The following is a 16856-nucleotide window of genomic DNA, read 5'->3' on the forward strand; positions in this document are numbered from 1 at the left end:
GCCAAGGGTGCCAAGAGGGATGATAATATGATTTATATCTTATTGGTGCTATTATAAGACCTTGAATTTAGTAGAATTTTATGGTGCAGTTTGATGAAAACATTACTCCTCTGCCATGCTACTATTCTTGCCACATAATAGCGGAAGCAATATATGCTTTATTATTTTCTTCCTGTAATTATCAAGGTGAACTTAGCCTTAAATCAATGGCACATTAAAGACCAGCTTTTCTGTACCTACTATTTATATAGGTGGTGATTGTTTCTCCCCCCCCCCTTTCTCCTTACTTGGTTTTATTTTCTCTTCTTTTGCCTAGCACAGCTGATATTTGAAAATCACCTGTGATATAAACAAAACAACTATCCTGTCTAAATCAACATATAGGAAAAAATAAACCTAGTTCTATTTATTATTTGTGTTTCACATAAATGTATACTTGCATAAGTGTAGAAAACCATTTTTTGTCCTATCTCCCCCCAAAATTGCAGTAGATTTAAGGTATTTTCCACTGGAGTATCACTGGTATAAAAAGGGGAGTGGGTCACTTTGATTTGATTCTTTCTCAGTTGGGATGGGGAGTTACCCAAAGGCTGGTCATGGATCAGAAAGAGCACATCATTCTAAAATCCTGGGAATCCCCAAAGTCAAGCCCTATATGCTGGCCTCAGGAGGTGGAATGCTACTTGTGCCTTTGCATTCACTGAACAGATTTCATTCCAGTGAACATGCCCACTGATAGCTGTGTTCTACTTCTACTGTTGGAGTGGTATGCCTCTAAAATACAAGTGGCTGGAAATTGCAGGTGGGGAGACTGCTGCTGCCCTCCAGGTCTGTTTGTGGGCTTCCCATGGACATTTGGTTGGCCAGCGTGTGAGCAAGATGCTGGAATAGATGTGACTTTGGCATGATCCAGTGGGCTCTTCTTAGGTTCTTAAGAGGAAGGGAAAGTTTTTTCTGATTTCTCTGCTCCTTGCAGGTCCCACTTTTTGTCTTCTTCTATCAGCAGATGTGGTCACTGGATCAAAGCCATCATGTGAGCACAGTGACATCACTTGGATTCCACCCAGGCTTAACATAGCTCATTTAACTTATGTCAAGGCCTAGAGTCTTTGCAGAGTTCCCCAACCCACATGCTGGATTTTCTGTGGCTCTCCTGCATTTAAAAGAAAACCAACTCCTGGAATTTCAAGGGATGAGTTTATACCAAGATTTTTTTAGTGGCTAATATGGCCCATTCCTAATCATTATATCCTATATACATATGGTATAATTTTGTATAGCATCCAGTATTTTCAGACACTATGATATGGATGATTGTAATGAAATATATTTTTTGTTATGTTTCTTTAGATTATAGATGAAGAAGAGACACAGTTCATGAGTAATTGTCCTGTGGCTGTTACTGAGAGTACACCGAGGAGAAGGACCCGCATTCAGGTCTTTTGGACGGCGCCTCCTTTGGGCACGGGCTGTGTGATTTTGAAGTAAGTCAGTTTATGGTTCAAACATTTTGTTGAAACCTTGCTGAATATAGCGTACTTTATTAAGTTGTGGTGCTTTTTCATGTCTCACGCATATGAGTCAACAGCATGGCGGTGTGTGCAAATGTGTGTGTATGTGTATAACATCAGATTTGTCTTGTATTTCTTAAATTATGTATTTTGGGTCATTGCCACTCAAGGTAGCTGGCACACCCTAAAAACACAATACAGATTCAAATGACCAAGATTTTGAAACCCACTGAAGAGTTTGCAGCGTTGATGAAATTGCTTGTTCTTAGTGCAACCACAGGAAAGATCTTGGCAGCATGTATTCCAGTTGTTACCAAATGGCTGGGGCTAAATAACAGAAGCCTCTCTGAGCCCTAGTCAGTTATTGGGCAGAATTGCAGCATGGCATACCTACTATCAGCTCTCTTGTCTCTGTCATACACTCCCATAACATAACTAGGCTAAATGTTACACCCATCACAGGGATCAACACCCACAGGGGGAGTTTTCAATTACCATCAGCCCCAAACATATCACTTAGTTGAACTAAGTGAGTTGGAGCCGTAACATATTGGACTTTCTTGTCTACTCTTCACACCATTGGTAGTAGCCCATAGGAACAGAGAGACTCACTTCATGACGGCCCTGACTCATGCAAGGGGTTCTAGGTATGAGAAAATTACCACAGGAAGGTCAATTGCTAGGGTGAGGGTATCGTTGAACCAGGCCTGCTTGCCAGTCAGCAGTGTGGGAAACTTCCCTTGCAAGACTCTCATGGTACTGGTCATGTTTAGGAAAGTCTCTTCCCTTTACTTCCCTTGGCAATTGGATAGCATGATCAGAGACCAGACTACCAATTGTGAGCAGATCTTCAATGATGGACAAGAAGTGGTTCACAAAGCATTTACAGATCTTGAAAAAAAGATAGGTAGGGACGGGGGAATGGACAACCACAGATAATATCAGCTATTTATTATGTAATTAGTTACTTTACATATTGTGAGCTATAGCTCTTCCTTGGGAGCAGAATAAAATTTAGGAAGGGGGAAACAGTCCCAAAACTGACACTGTGTTTCCTGTTCCAGGCAGAGGGATGTTTTCTCACTAAGAATAGTCAACATTGGCGGCATTCACACACATAACATCTCAGGTGGATGCCGTCCATGATCAGTGATTTATCAGTTAATGTTGTTCTTGCCTTGGTGGATGATGGTTAAAGAAGCAAGAACTTCACCACAATCCCATGATCAGATGACACACTAAACCAAACCTTGGCTTAGTTGTCATGGAGCCCTGATCTAAAAGTACTGGGTTGGGCGGGGGGAGCAAAGTGAGTGTAAGCTGCTTTCTGGGAACCAGCACACTCGTGTGGTCTTGGCAAGCTATAGTTTTGGTTACCATAATGTGAAAATCAGATCAGTGTCTCTGGCTCCCCCTCTGTAATTTTCAATGGTTATGTGAAAGGCCCTAAAACTGTTCAACTGATTTGCAGTGAGGTTTCCACAAAGTGTCATTTTAAAGGCAATGGCCTGGAGGCAATATATCGTTTCCTTTATTTTATTTATTATTTATATCCTGCCCTTCACCACTTTGATAATCCCAGGGTGGGTAACAACAATTTTAAAAGCTATTAACAAAATTAAAACACTCTGCAATAAAAGCCCAATATAAAACAGCAGCCAACAGCTCTGATCAAAGCCTTATACCATCAAAACGCAGCAGTAAATTTCAAAACCTCCACCAACAAATAATAGCAGCATCATGTGCTTATAGAAAGCTGCATGTGCTTTATATTCTGGACATAGACATGGATTATCAATTGCTCTTAAGGGAGAAGACAGAAGGGCCACAGTCTGTAACACCACTGGTGTTTGTGGGGGGAGACTTAGTTTGGTCTCTGTGATGTTGGTCACCAATGCCTGAAGCAGTGCCTCTTTGTTTTCACAGTCCTCTGTATTTCCACCCTACATTTTTGGATATCCACAGGAAGCCCACAGAATGACTGACATAGCCTGCTTTTCCAATCAATTTCCACACATGTAAAATGGATGAGCATTGCATTGTCTTGAAAAGCCAGTGCTTGCATGCCAACATTTCGGCTGCACAAGAATGCTGGCTGTTTGCACCACTTTTAACATCTTCAGCACTAATTGTGCATTATTTTTTCCTGGTGTGATGATCAGAATATATATATATATGTTGGTGGTTAGATGTGCAAATAATTGGAGGCACAAGCTGGGAGAAGTGCATTCACTGCAGAAATGGAAACCCTTTTTACGGACATAGTGCAAGGGCTTCTCCAGACTTCCTACAGAGTCGGGGAAATTCATAGAATCATAGAATTGTAGAGTTGGGGGAGTGCCTCATTGCCCTGGACTTTGGCTGATATTTTTATCTTTAATTTTGAAGGCTGTTTTGCAGATTCTTCTGGTATGCTAATATTTTGCTTTATGATTTGGTTGAGTTGTGAAATGGTTTCTGTTTTATAACTTCTTTTTTTAAAATAGCTAGCCACTTTGAATTTCTTTCAAATAAATAAATTGCACGCGAAACCACTTGCGCTTAAGAAATCTCAAATTTCTTTCTTCTTTCTTTTTTTGCTTCCCTCAAAATTCCCCAGGCTCAGTTTAGACTTGCTGCAAAACAATCAAAAAGGCATTATGCATCTGCTGTTACACATGCGTAGCTTCCCTTTTAAACTAGGTTCACTGTGCAATGTTAGCGCACACCAGCACAAACATCCACTCTGGCTATGGATCCCTGTTGTTCTAGCCTATGAAGCAACTCAGTGTCAGTTAGATATGCTGGGTGCATAGAACACAGCACGAATACGTAGCTCGGTAGTCTCTGGCATCTCCAGATAGGCTGGGAAATCCTAAAATCCTGGAGTTGACAGTCCTGAAATAGATGGACTGGTGGTCTGACTTGATGTAAGGCACTTACCTAAATTCCTCATATTGTTCTTGCAGAAGCCTAATGGTACATTAAAATTGGCCAATCACCTGAAGAAAAGTCTGCAGATTTGCTTTGAAATTCAATTCACGCTAATTGTTGATATTTATTTTTCATCAGTTGTCTACAGAGTCCCACAAAAGCTAGGATCACAATACTGGGGTTTCTTACGGTGGGGCAGGTTGGCAACGTCGTAATCTTTCGACATCCTGTGTAATACAAATGTGAAGAAACATAAAGCTGCCGCATAAAATTTAAAAATTTGAGTCAAAAGAGAACCGGATGAGTTTTCTTGAGTATAAGTCAAAAGACTGAAGCCTGTTGAACGGAAGCAGCTTCCTTCATTGCGACTTGTTAGTGAGAATGATTAGCAGTATAATACAGTGCTAAACTGTTGTGCGGGGGCAGCGCAGTACATAGCAATTATCATTTTTGCTTTTGGCACAAACTTAACACCATGTACATTTTTTTTCCTACCAGGATGTAAAGCTTTGTGCACATCTAAATTATAGGGTTTACAGAAAGCCTCCCCTCCCCCTTCCACTCTCCTGTCGCCTCCGCCCACCCACATAAATGCATACAAATGTTGGACACCATTTTCTCAGCTATTGTCACATCTGTGAAAGCTACAATGCTACCATAAAAAACCCGAAGCACTCAAAATGCCCCACCCACAATCCTGCTATGAAAGCAGTTGTTTCTGAAAGGTGTAGGGTGGAATTCTGCTACCTTAAGCACTCAACAAGCGTTGACACTATTAGCTGTTTTTATTTTGGAGGCCTTGCCTCCAAATATGTCAGAAAGTACATGACCATTCAGGGTGTATGTCCTGTTCAAAGGATACATTGTTGTTGGGAATGTGTTCATTCTCCATCCCCTTTTTGGGAGACAGTCCTCCTTACAAGTTGGGAAGCTGAAAGCAATGATAGGCCAGAAAAAGGTAAGAACGTAGGAATCTGCCTTATGCCAAGTCACAATATTCCTCTATTGAGCTCAGCAAAGACATCACCTTGCTGACAAGGTCCATATAGTTGAAGCTATGGTTTCCCCAGTAGTGACGTATGGAAGTGAGAGCTGGACCATAAAAGAAGACTGATCGCCAAAGAACTGATGCTTTTGAATTATGGTGCTGGAGGAGACTCTTGAGAGTCCCAAGGACTGCAAGAAGATCAAACCTATCCATTCTTAAGGAAATCAGCCCTGAGTGCTCACTGGAAGGACAGATTCTGAAGCTGAGGCTCCAATACTTTGGCCACCTCATGAGAAGAGAAGCCTCCCTGGAAAAAACCCTGATGTTGGGAAAGATTGAGGGTTCAAGGAGAAGGGGACAACAGAGGACGAGATGGTTGGACAGTGTTCTCAAAGCTACGAACATGAGTTTGACCAAGCTGCGGGAGGCAGTGGAAGACAGGAGTGCCTGGTGTGCTCTGGTCCATGGGCACGACTAAACAACAACCATCTATACTGATGAGTAGCACCTGTCCAAGGCTTCAGACAGGCGTGTTTCCCAGCCCTGCTTTGCAGATGCTAGGAACTGAACCTGGGATCTTCTGCATGCAAGGGAGATGTTGTACCCTCAGCTATGGAAACAACTCACATCAACCCTGAGTGCTCCTATCCCCAGTGAAATTCTTCTACTGAAACTTAGAAGTTATTTGAAAACTGAATGTTAGCTTCAGGCTGAAAGAAAGGCAAGATTATGCGAGCATTACAATAAGCCAAATTTGCAGAATGGTTGGAAACTTTGCAACAGTTCACTTTCCTTCTCCTGTTTGAGTCCCGACTGTCCATGAAATATGTGACCTGGGTTGCATTTGTTGTTTGGCTAGCAGCAACACTGTCAAATAACTTCATCACAATATGTTTTTTGTGTGTGGATGGGGGGAGCTTCTTGTGGTAGAAACTGTGTTCAAGCAGAACTAGCAAGGGAAATGTTTTATTCTTAAGACAAAGACAAAGCGTGGAATTTGTTATTTTTAAGCATAAATCATTCCCCTTATGGTTTATTCATATGGTTCTTTTTCGATGTGAGCAGCCACTAGAGGGTTTGAGCAACTTGAAAAGGACATAAAGTCTGCCAAATTAGAGATTTGGCAGATTTAGAACATAATTTACATGTTGTTGTTGTTTTTTGAAAAAAAACATTCGTTTGGAAAATTGTACAGCTGGAAAACTGGCTTTGGTGTTAGCATAACATAATCCAGACATTAGGAGTTAGTACCTTGAAGATTTTTGGAGCCCCTGTTTTGTGAGTTTGAATTGTGGACCCCAAAGATTTTACTTCATTTTGAAGCTTCCTTTTACCTGAAGGGTCTATGGATGTGAAAAGCACATCTTCTGGAGTTCTAAGGATCTCTGGCATTTTAAATGTAAGAGATTCTGTATATTCCTTTCTTTTGATTTGGGCTAGTTTACATCTCAAGGATCACTCTTTTACTAGCTACCACATTTTGAAAATAACTTTATCCAGCATCCCCCCCCCCCCATAGAATCTATGCAGTAGTTTACACAGACAAGATCTTCTTCCATCTGACATGTGGAGATTTTAACCAAAGCACTGTCAGTTTGCATTTCTCAGTGCAGAAAGCATTGATCTGATGTGTAGAAATCTTTCCTTTTCTAATTAATTCAGGTGGGTTCTGGAAGCTTCACTGTGTGAAAGAAACAAGAAGAAGGTCCATGATGTTTGGGTTATTCCTTCAGAGAAGCTGAGTACAGCTGTCTTAAACTTGTTCTGTTATCTCTTCTGTCAAAGTCATACTAACGATCAAAGTACAGTAAGGCCAGAAGGAGCCTAGGTTTCACTTTCTCTTTCTATCTCTTTTTCCTTCTGGTGTGGTGTTCTGTACATGGTATGCTATAGTGTTAAGGTTTAGACTAATTGTAAGTTATTGTGAGTATAAGCTAAGTCTGCTGCAACTGGATTTCTTATGGACAGTGCTAATCCTGAATGTATTGGATTTGTGACCATTATGCTCATTTGCCTTCAGTAGCAGTAAAGCTCTGCTGGATGAAATTTAATTGTATCTGTTCTGTTTTTCGGGAATCCTGCAACGTGTTTAAGTTTTTACTCTAACTATACATTGGAATCTACTCTGGAACTATTGAATTCTATTGAGTAAAATTCCATGACAAGCACTTCACAGGTGCAGCATTCCATAACCCAGAACTGATAGGTATGATGTTGAAGGTAGGACTGGCCTGCCCATTAATCTTGCTGAGGCTGTCCCCTCAGAAGGCAGGACAGCTGGAAGGGGCAACAGAACTGGAAAGAAAGGGGAATCCTCATGCACCTTTGCCACTCCTCAAAGGTGAGGATAGGAGCTGCTGCTGCTGCTGCCATCCCAGTCACCCCCTGGGGAGGAGATGGTCCCCCTCCTGCTGCCTTTTCCTCTCTGGTCTCCTTGTTTCTCTCTCACCACTTCAGCTTGCTGGGGCTTCACCTTGAGTCATCTCAGGTGGCAGCAGAGGCAGCACCATTTTCCGTTTTGCCTCAAGTGGTAAACGGTATTGGGCCAGCCCTGTGGAGGGATAGAAAGTAAACTGATGCAATTAGGTTCCCCACCCCTGATCTAATGATTTTGCAGATATCCTTTATGCTCCTTAATAATCCTGTTAAAAAACTTCTGGTATCTGTGTGTATAATGTGTGCATTTCAGCCACTTCTGAAACATGGCAGATTCTTCATAGAATCATAGAAGTGTTAGAGTTGAAAGAGACCCTGAGGGTCATCGAGTCCAACCCCCTGCAATGCAGGAATCTCAGCTAAAGCATCCATGACGGATGGCCATCCAACCACTGCTTTAAAAATCTCCAAGGAAGGAGAGTCCACCACTTCCCAAGTGTGTCCATTAATCACAATTCTGTCATTTGTGGCATTAGCTACCCCTCCCAGTTTGGAGTCATCTGCAAATTGAATGGGCATCCAAGTTGTTTATAAAGACACGGAACAACAATGAGCCCAGGACAGATCCTTGTGGCATTCCAATTGTCACCTTATTCCAGGTTGATGAAGAATCATTTGTGAACACTCTTTGGGTTCGGTAAGTCAAATCCACCTAAGAGTTGCCTCGTCGAATCCGCATTTTACCAGCTTCTCTGCAAGAAGATTATGGGGGATTTTGTCTAAAGCCTTACTGAAGTTCAGTATCACAAGTGTCAGTCACATAAATATATCCCAAGATGGACCTCCTCCTATCCCTAAATCCTGTGCTTCATTATAGTGACATCTGTGTAATTATGATTTCACATGCAAGTTGCTGTAATTTTGGAACACAGCTGTTCAGAATCTCTGCACCAAAAAATAAACCTAGCTGCCAACAACACTAAGAGTCATCTCATTCAAATTCTAGCTGTTTATACTACTGTTCCCACTGATAAATTACCATAAATTATGTGTGTGGAAGAGAAGACAATTACTGTATGATAAAGTACACACATCAAGTATATTGAAATCAGTGACAGTGGTTGTTCATCTCTGGAGGAAAGTTACTAATGATTTAAGTTGGAAAATGTTATTTCAAGGAACTGGGATGTTAAAGTTTTTATGACATCTGTTTCCAGTTTTGCAACATACATAATATGATTCAGTTGTTTATATTATACAGATTATGTACAATATTATACAGCTTTAATTAGATACATTTAAAACACCAACATATCCATGTATGTTGAGGGAGAATAACCTGAGAAATTTATCACAAACAGTGGGGATGTCACCCTACTTTTCTTTCATTTGTGATTTATTGTTACATGTTTGCAGTCCCCCCCTCCCCCGAGTTAATTTAACAGATTTTAACTGTTTAGACAGGGATGATATGAGTCTAGTTGATTGAATTAGTGCTGTGGGAAAACCTGTCTCCAATTTGTGAACAGTTTGCTTCCATTTTTCTGCCTCATTTCAAAGCACTTCAGAATTTCTTTCGATGTTCAGTGGGGTGCAGGTTTGAGCTTACGTATCACTGTATGGTGACTGAGGGTGGTGTATGTTTCTTTTCAGCATTATTTTTTCTCCAGCCCTCTGAAGCCTCCTCAGCTGCCTGTGCTTCATGATATGAAAAAGTCCCATGAAGGAGTCAGCTCATGACGTCTCTCCCTGGCCTTTAAATAAAATGCTAGAGGAGGTTGGGTCCTGAGCGCCTGAGATTGGCATGCTCGCTGATTTTGTTTTTAAGGGAAGTTCTTTTGTTTACCCTTCTTTTAAAGGAAAATCAAAATCCACACTCTTGGCATCCACCTAATGATTTTCAAAGGTGAAAGTACTTTGCTTTTTAAAAACATCAAGCAACAGCTATTGGGCACATAATGGGCAGCCTCCCCACATTTCTGTGCATTTAGAGGAAAGCCCAGCTGAAGACATGGTGGGGTTTTCAGCTAGTACAGTGACCCAGGAGGCCTGAAGCATGCAAACTGCCAAGTACAGGATCTGTAGAATGAAAGAAAAGATGCTCACAAACAGTGCTTTTTTTCTGAGGACACTCAAGGGGATGCAGTACCGCAACCTTTATTTCTAGAAGAAAAGCACTGGTTAAAAGTGTGGCTCTTACTGTAACAACTTCACAATGAGTATCGGCACCTTTTTTTTCTAGAAGGAAAGCACTGCTCACAAACGCCCCCCAGCTAGCTTGAAAGTAAGGTAAGCACAACAAGGAAAAAATGGCCATTCATTAACTAATATTTTACCAAAATATTTTACCTGCCCTTCAGTAATTTTCAAATTTGCAATTTACTTTCCTCCCATTAACCGATGGGAAAATGGTTGGGGGAAAAATGAAGAAATATTTGGCACGGCACTAGGGTGCATACCCATGAATTGTAAGAATTTACTGCAGAGTATCACTTTCGGTGTATTAACCATAGGGTTAATACATAACTGTAACTTGTTTCTCATCCCTGGGCATATCATTGAACAGAATGAATCACATGAGTTGTGAGTTTCTTTACTTTCAATAAGGCCATCACTGACTGGGTTGGGAGCAAGGATACACGCAACATGCTGTTCAGAAGTCACATGGTGAGTTCTGTTACACGATATGGCTGGCTGGGGTGTGTGTGTGCGCATCACCACAGAGATGCCAAGCCCCATAGATTGGCATATAAACCAGCTGTTAGGGGGATATCCCAAGAGTTGGAGAATTACCGTATATACTCAAGTATAAACCGACTTTTTCAGCACATTTTTTATGCTGAAGAAGCCCCCCTCGGCTTATACTCGAGTGAGCGTCCTTTCGGGCTGCTCCTTCCTCCTCTGCTGCCTTTGCCGCTGTTGGTGGCGGAGGAATGAGCAGCCCGAAAGCAGCCCTTTTGGGCTGCTTGTTCATCCTCCGCTGCTGCCGCCACTACCAGGTTTGTGGTGTGGTGAACTGGCTTATACTCGAGTCACTAAGTTTTCCCAGTTTTTTGTGGTAAAATTAGGTGCCTTGGCTTATATTCGGGTTGGCTTATACTTGAGTATATACGGTATACTTGCCTCGGTCTTGAAATATCCAGAAGAAGGAAAATAACAGGGAATCAATGTGAAAGAAAAAGATAATTTCCCTGAATTATGAAATACTAAGATCTGATTTATAAACTCAATCCCATGGAAGGGTGTCTTAAGTTGATTTTAATGGAAACAGGCTTTGGCCTTTAAAGATCTGTCCTTTCTGATCCATTATCGAATGAATCCTTCACTCCTCTGCATTGCAAGCAGTGAAAAGGCAAAGGCTGAGAGGGCTCCATCATTTCCTAGTTATTTGCTGTTTGTAAATGAAAATCATGGTTAATTTAGGAGCCTGACAGCTGTGGAACATTTGCCATTCCACCACAGCTGTCAGTGGCATTGTGATTTGTTTTACAAACAGATGTTTAATTCGACTTCAGTGTGGTTGTCAGGCTTCCCCCGCTTCCTTTGCCTTTATTTAAAGGGAAATAATGAGAGGAAGGAGAAAGTGAAATAAAGGGGATGTTCATTGGTTTGTGTCTTTCCAAAGCATAAATCTGGGCAATTAATAATGACATCAGAAATGTTTTTGGCTGCAGAAGGATTGAACCTAATAGTTTTGGAAAAAAACCTACAATCACCAGTTGAATCCAGCCTGACTCATTATTGCAAAATGGATGTTTACAAAATGTTTTCTGGTTCTGCAGACAGCTGAAGGGAAAGCACAGAAGGAATATTTTTTTCAACACATGCAAAATCTAAATCAATGTTAACAATATTTGGATTTTGTGTGGAGGGATCAATATTACTTACGAACCTTAAACACCAGTAACCATGTAACTCATGATGCAATTGCCTAACAAGTAACAATTTAACATGGAGCATTTTTTAAATGCTAATAATAATGGTGATTAGTTATCATAAAACTTATAGTACTTTTCAGTATGCAGAATGACTCGCAGATCTTACTCCATTACAACGAGTGATGTATGTGGTGGAAATGCTTTTGTAGTTCAAGGGATGGGAGTGAATCTTTCTGTCCTGTGCACACATACCAGGGATATTGGAAAATTCCAATCAAAAAGGAAAAGGAGGCAGAAATTTCTGCAGTTCATGTATTTGTCTATGATCAGGATCATGTGGGATCTCTGTCACTGCGAGCCGCAAAATGTCAAGGTGGAGGACAACTTTGCCTCCTCAGAGAAATCAGGCCTCTTTTGAAGAATAATTATAATAATAATAATAATAATCCTATTTGTGAAGCCAAAAAGCAACCATATTTATGCCCAAAATTGGGGCTTAATGATTAAAATGAAATCAAAGACAATCCTATTTTCCTTTCTCATCAAAGTCAGAAAGTTGTGTAAACATGGATTTAGAGTCTATAGTCTTGGTCCTGTCCTTCCAGACCTAACAAAACTGAGGTAAAAATTAACTGTAACTGGCAGCATACCTGCCAGTTACTTCTAAGCTAGGGACTTAATTTTAACAACCCAACAAGCAACTGAAGAAGAACAGAGAAACAAAAAAGAATTAAGTTTGAAACAATGGGCATACCACAGGGCACTGACTGTGTGACAAATAGGTCGCTTATTTAAGAATAAGTGCCCCACTTAGCTTTGGGATGTGGCTCAGGTTGCTCTTAGTCCTTCCTGTGACCAGCATTTCAACCTTTATGCCATTCCCTGCATAGGCTGTCTGTGGTAGTAAGCCAACATTGTAACAGTGGCATCTGCCATTGGGTTAGCCCCTACCTGAACCCTTCGCCATCACTGGAATGCTGGGGACTGGCTTTTAGATACAGTTACCATGGATTGTATCTCTGAGCATAGAACTTCCAAATATTCATTCTCTCACACACAAAAATGTGAGGTACATTCTTGTAACTCTCATTTCCTGTTGGAGAGCTGAGGACAGCGACATGCATGAAGGCCGTCCCAGTGTACCAGTAGCCTTGCTGGAACTATATTCTGCTTCTCTAAATTCCAAGTGTGTTGATCTAAGTATTATATCAGCATGCAGACAATGCCTTGTGTACCATCCAGAGGATTGGATTAGAAAGGGGTAAAATAAATCCTGCTTGGATTCCCAAATCTTGAAGCAAGTGTTGTTGCATATGGCAGATTAAACAAATGAAAAAAAGTAAAAGCAAATAAAAGCAAGTAATTTATCTTCATTTCAAAACACTATAGAAGTGATACATAGAAAACACAGAACCATTTTTTAATTCTATTTTGCTTTCAATTCCATTGGCTGAGTTGATCTACACAGCTCCATCTGTGTTCACATCTCACTGTACTCAGTTACCAAAAGTGATCAAACCTATACCAAGAAACAGAAAGATCTGCAAGCACCACCACTTTCCTAAAAGCCTCTGTTTCTCAAGAGCAAAGCAGCTGATGGTAGATGTTTTCTGCTCAATAACCAACTCTTTCCAAAGCTATAACTATTGGAATTCAGCTACTTGAAGCTGCCCACAATGTGAGCAACTTGCTGAAGAAAAGAAATGAGTGTGTTTATTTCCATGTGCCACATTTCTCAATAAAACCACGCAGACAGGAATTAAAGTATTACTACTGTCTAATCCATTTCCGCTGTAAAAGCTTGACCACATTTTGATATACACAGTTCAGTCCAGTTCAGAACTGAACCAGATCTATCTGAAATGCAGTTACAGACCAGGGAACTGGTGTAGTTGAGCCAACATCCTTCTCACACATCCATCTCAGCTCTGGGTTGACTCATCATACACCAGGACAGAAGAATAAAGATGATTGGTTTTCACATTGGTACTTTGTGGTGGCCATCACGTTGAGTGACATCCAACAGTGTCATTGCAACTGCACAACAGGGTTTCTACTAGATCTCATTCCCTCTGCAACTCCCCAGGTGCCCACAAAATCTGCTCCATTAAGTTGGAGAACCTCTGGGGTAGATTTTGGTGGGGTGCAAGTATTTCAACGGGGGAAGTAGGGGAAGACCCATTGCACCCACTGGTATGACACAAGATATAATACATTTCACATTATGAGATCATTAGTATGATGGAAATATGCCTAATTAGTTTGATTGCATAAAAACAAAAACAATAGGAAAAGAACATGTATTCTATAACACAAAATATAAACAGCAATCAGATCAAAAGCCAAAGCTTCAGCTTTCAAGTGCTATGTGGAACAGTAAGGATTCACTTGTCTCTGAAAAAAGGTAAGAGGAACCAACATTCTCAGAGGGAGATGAAATCATGATTCAGGGGCCAGCACAGAAAAGGCCCTACTCATAATTGACTATAATCTTATATCTGTAAATGAAATACTGGCTGACCACAAAACCTCATCGTAGTTTATAAAGAGCCAGACATTCCCTGAGATGGTCAGGACTCAGACTGCATAGGAACAGGTCAAAACCAGCACATTGAATTATATCCAGAAAGCAAGCCTTAGCCAATGATGTTTCAAGATAGGCAATACATGCCATCGACAAATGGGCAGCTGCATTCTTGAGCCAGTTGCGCTACATAAAGTATATTGCAACAATTCATCCTGGTAGTCAGTCATCATAACAGAAGCTAGAAATCTATATTCCAAAAGTGGGTACATCTGGCACACCAGCTGACGTAGTTAAAAAAAACAGTACCTCTTGGATATGCAGGATAAATGCTGTTTGAAGGCTCATAACAGCAAACCTGATCCTTAATTGGCGTATGACCCCCTCCTCAGCCAGAACATATATTTTTCAAGCCAGCCAATCCTCCGAGTCTCTCAGCATTATAATCTCTATTTTCCCCCAATCCATTGTGAAGCATCCTGCTCACGCAAATTGCTTGCTCCAAGCAACATCAAGGTAAAACTCGCTTCATGCAAAATGTTGCAAAAGGAATTGAATTTGTCTGGAGTGAAAATAATGATGAACTCTAGAAGACCAGTTAAGTACAGTATATTGACAAAGAGGACAAGTGGCTGTTGCAGCAACAATCCTTTTACAGTCTGACTCCTTGTTTACCAAAATGTCTGTCTGTCTTGCACTTTAATGAAAAGTGTGTGAATTTGTGTAGATGTGAAAAAAAGAGGCTAGCAACAGTTTCACACAAGCTGTCTGCTGAATAAAGCAGATTTCATCTGCAACAAGTGACAAAAACACCTGCATTGCCAGTATATCTGTAAGAATGTCGTTAATATCAGAAAACTGTTTGGAAAATTCCTTCAGGAGCTTCAACAGAGCCTGACAGGCTGGTGTTTGGGAGCAGTGATGGGTCCAATATGGGCCAATAATTGAAGCTGAATCCTCATAAGACAGAGGTGTTCAAGAGGGAGACAGATGCTCAGGTGGCCTCAGTGGTTTGGAGTGCCTCTTTCTAGCTTAAGCTAGTTCACCAGCTCTAGCCTCTTTTGGACAGAGATAAGTTGGTCATTTTACTCATTGCTCTAGTTAACTTCTGGACTGCAGTGTTGCAACATGGTGAAGGTGGATTATGGATAAGTTGGAAGTTTGTTCTGGTTCAGGAAAGCCAGGAGCTATGACAGAAACTCTCACAGGACTGGAATGAAGCAGTGAGCAGCAGCAAAAGGGAGTTATGTGTCCAGAGATGAAATTTCAGCAGTATCATAATTTTGGGAAAGAGCCATAGTTCTGTGGTTGAACATCAGCTTTGCCTACAGATGGTCCCAGGTAAGGTTGGAAGAGACCACAGTCTGAAACCATGGGGAGTTGCTTCCAGTCAGTGTAGACAATACTGAGCTCAATGGAACAATATTTTGACTCAGTGTAAGTCAGCTTCCTATGTTCCTGTGGAGGCTTGGGACTGAAGAATGGCCCAGGAAGTTTCTCGTTTTCTTGGATATATGTTATCCTTATCTCTCTCTGATGGGAAGTCTGAGAGGGGGGAAGTGCATGCTATCTTTTCTCAGAGAGAGCTGAATAACCTATCCCCAAGACAACTACTACTGAGAAACTAATTTCCAAGCATGTAATATGCTTCTGTAGTGTCATTTATGGATGGCACTAATGTACCATGAATGCTGTGATTTATACCTCCAAGAGGCAGGAGAAGAGGGACCTTATCTTTTTCATTTGCAATTTATCCACATGTACACAATTTGCAAATTACACTATGGATGTGTATTTTGTGCTTGGGGGAATAATTTTCCCAATACAAATATTAGTATTAGTATCTTCCTGCAGGAAGAGCTTGCTGGTTCAAGACTTGCCAGAGCTACCTGAATTATGAATAAATGAGTGGCAGTGTGGAAAGAAACAGAGGAAGGGGGATTTTCCACTGCTATGAAGCTGACAGGACACTTGAGCAGTAAAATGAAGTGAATGTTACAACCCAGGTATATTTCAGCTTTATGTATTACTTATTAACTAGAGTATATATGGCTCGAATGGTTGAAGAAATTGCAACTATGTTATATATACACATGAATGTAATCTGACATCATGTTTGGGGCAGCTTTTAATTATTTAAAAAGGAACATTTGAATGTACTTTTGGAACGAATTCTACTCTTAAATATGAATCCCAAAAGTGTTTCATTAATATGATATTACAGAATGAATAATGTAATGATGTTATATTGTGATATTACAAAACCATAAAAAGAAATCCTCCTTTCTTCCCTCCTGATTTTTCCCTTCCCCTGAAACTTCATACACAGTGAAGAGAAGCCAATAAAAATCTTTTATGTAAGCAACACTCTCTCCTCTTCTGCCAAACATTTTTAAAAATATATATTTTGAAATAAAGGGATGTTTGCTGCTTTTCTATCTGCCACGAGCACTTCATAGGAAAGGATATAAATAATATGTGATAAGGAGATGGGGAAAAATCCATACAAGTTTGAACAGTATCTCATAGCAATTGATTTGCTGTTATAAAAGTGGACTGATTTAAGGTTATTGGTGCAATCATACTACCTCTCATATTGGCAACAAATAGGTGAAACATAAATCATTGCACCTTACATAAGCAGAAGAGACTGTATTGTTTTGAGC

General features: G+C 40.6%; 1 protein-coding gene across 1 annotated transcript in view; it reads left to right on the top strand.

The window, feature by feature from the left end:
• SPON1 (spondin 1) overlaps positions 1 to 16856 on the top strand; it is a 259770-nt gene that overhangs the window by 50351 nt on the left and 192563 nt on the right. The window contains exon 3 of the mRNA XM_081012053.1: positions 1351 to 1484. Coding sequence (XP_080868179.1) covers positions 1351 to 1484 — 134 coding nt within the window. The remainder of the gene's footprint in view (positions 1 to 1350; positions 1485 to 16856) is intronic.

This window comes from Podarcis pityusensis, assembly GCF_964106645.2.
Source record: "Podarcis pityusensis genome assembly, chromosome: 1".
Classification (NCBI taxonomy): domain Eukaryota; kingdom Metazoa; phylum Chordata; class Lepidosauria; order Squamata; family Lacertidae; genus Podarcis; species Podarcis pityusensis.